The 2,342-nt window shown below is 50.4% G+C and overlaps 2 protein-coding genes across 2 annotated transcripts; both read right to left on the bottom strand.

Moving 5' to 3' along the window:
* Window positions 1-283: 283 nt before the first annotated feature.
* LOC145795580 (uncharacterized) lies at window positions 284-679 on the bottom strand. Its single transcript, XM_082880402.1, has one exon. The coding sequence runs from the start codon at window positions 677-679 to the stop codon at window positions 284-286; it is 396 nt and encodes a 131-aa protein (XP_082736528.1).
* Window positions 680-1,648: 969 nt separating this feature from the next.
* LOC145795581 (uncharacterized) lies at window positions 1,649-2,005 on the bottom strand. Its single transcript, XM_082880403.1, has one exon. It carries the CDS (start codon window positions 2,003-2,005, stop codon window positions 1,649-1,651), a length of 357 nt encoding a protein of 118 aa, XP_082736529.1.
* Window positions 2,006-2,342: the final 337 nt, after the last annotated feature.

Genomic DNA, 2,342 nt, shown 5'->3' on the forward strand with positions numbered 1-2,342 from the left:
TGCGAATTGGTCCATACGCCAATTATATCGTTGGACAATGCACCAACTGTTTGTGCGGTCTGCTTCCATTCCGGCGAGTGGAAATCAGTCCGGTCCCATTCAGGTCGGTCTCCTTGCCCCTGGCATCCAAAATTGCCTTGCGTCCTTGCGATGTCATTGTACAAAGATGTAATACCAAACAACAAGAGGGCTATTTTTCATTACAAAAGCATTGCTATCTTTTACATCAAGTGCCAAAAGGCTAAAGGTCTAGAAAAGCTAAACAACACAAGCAAATCACATCTTAAAAGTAAAAGACCTTAAGGCTGGCCGTATTCCATGGTCTGGGGACAGTCTTGCTCTCTAAATCTTCCAGATGGTATGCCCCTTTACCAGCAAGACCAATCACCTTGTATGGTCCTTCCCAATTTGCACCGAGCTTTCCTTCGCCCGGGACCACCGTGTTGCCAAGCACCTTTCTTAATACCCAGTCCCCAATCTTGAATAGCCTGGGGTGCACAGCCTTGTTGTACTTTTTGGAGAGTTCTTGTTGATAAGCCGCTATGTAGATCAATGCTCGCTCCCTCCTTTCTTCAACAAGGTCCAGCTCTAATGCCACCGCTTTATTATTCAGATCTGGCTGGAAATTTTCAGAGCGGATGGTTGGCATGCCAATTTCCAACGGGATGGCGGCCTCCATGCCATAGGCCAAAGCAAATGGTATTTCCCCGGTCAACCGCCTTGCGTAGTCCGGTATGCCCAGAGCACATTAGGGCGTTCTTCAGCCCACTTGCCCTTGGCCTTCTCAAGCCGCTTCTTCAGCTCGTCCAGGATGGTCTTGTTTGAGGCTTCTACTTGACCATTTGACTGAGGATAGGCCGGCGTTGAATTGTAAAACTCGATCTTCAACTCTTCGCAAAATTCGCGAAAGAGTTTTCCATCGAATTAAGTGCCGTTATCCGAGATGAAGGCCTTGGGTATACCGAAACGGGTGATGACATTTCGTCATACAAACTTCTTCACATCATTTTCCTTTATGGTCGCCAATGGCTCGGCCTCAACCCACTTCGTGAAGTAGTCAGTGGCAGCGATGAAGAACTTGCGATTGCCCGGGGCCGCTGGGAGTGGCCCCACTATGTCCAATCCCCAGAGTGCGAACGGCCAAGGACTGGTAAGGGGGAGCAGTTCTCTTGCTGGCTGATGGATCTGATGAGCGAACTTCTGACATTTTTCACACCGGCGAACGTACTTCTGCGCGTCCGCCTGCATGCATGGCCACCAGTAGCCCTGAGAAATCGCTCGGTAGGCCAAAGATCTGCCCCCAGTATGGCTGCCGCAGATGCCTTCATGGATCTCATAGAGGAAGGCCTCCACCTTAGAGGGGTGAACACACTTCAGGTGCGGCCCGGCGAAAGACTTCTTATACAAGGCTCTGGAAGGGGAGAGCCAAAACCGCTCTGACTTGGCTCGAACCTTGTTGGCCGTCTTTTTTTCTTCCGGCAGGACTCTATCTCTCAGGAAGGCAACGATGGGATCCATCCAGGAAAGACCCAAATCGGTGCAGAATACCTCGGCTGATTCTGGTTCCTCAATGCTTGGCCGGGGTAAAAATTCTATCATCAAGGGGTTAGGAAAAGCTGTCTGACCAGAAGCAAGTCCGGCCAATTCATCAGCCCGCGCTGTTTTCCTCGCGGTCGATTTGTTCCATCCTTATTGCTGCGAACTTCTTGATCTCTGCGCGTACCAGTGCCTGATACTTGGCCATTCTTTCGTCCTTTGCCTCATACTCCCCTGAGACTTGATTGGCCACCAACTTAGAATCACTGAATATCATAAGGGCTGTGGCTTTCATTCTCAGCGCGCTTCTTAGTCCGGCAAGGAGAGCTTCATACTCAACCTCGTTGTTGGATGCTGGGAAGCCGAGTGTAATTGCCTGCTCGATGATCAGCCCGTCTGGTGAGTTCAGCATGATACCCAGCCCGGCCCCATGTCTGTTGGATGCCCCATCAACGAAGAGCTTCCACATCTCGCCAATAAACAGCTTCCAGCAATCAGAGGGGTTCTGGGAGCTTCTCAATTCCAAGTCTCTGATCGGTTCATTCTAGTCCCTTTCCTTGTCTTGGTTGGGTTCATCATCGCCGGACTTTGTTAGTTCAGTCGTGCTCGTCCCTTTTCCTACTTGTGAACCAGCACTTGTTTTTGTTGCCAGAACCATGGGTTGTGCTAAATCCGCACCAACCAAATCAATACCGGATGCATCCCAGGGGCAAATTCCGCCACAAAGTCAGCAAGTGCTTGAGCCTTGATTGCGGTGCGCGGTCGGAACTTGATGTCATATTGTCCTAATTCCACGGCCCATTTCA

The sequence above is a fragment of the Camellia sinensis genome, chromosome 7 (genome assembly GCF_055761805.1).
Source record: "Camellia sinensis isolate YWXY chromosome 7, ASM5576180v1, whole genome shotgun sequence".
Lineage (NCBI taxonomy): Eukaryota > Viridiplantae > Streptophyta > Magnoliopsida > Ericales > Theaceae > Camellia > Camellia sinensis.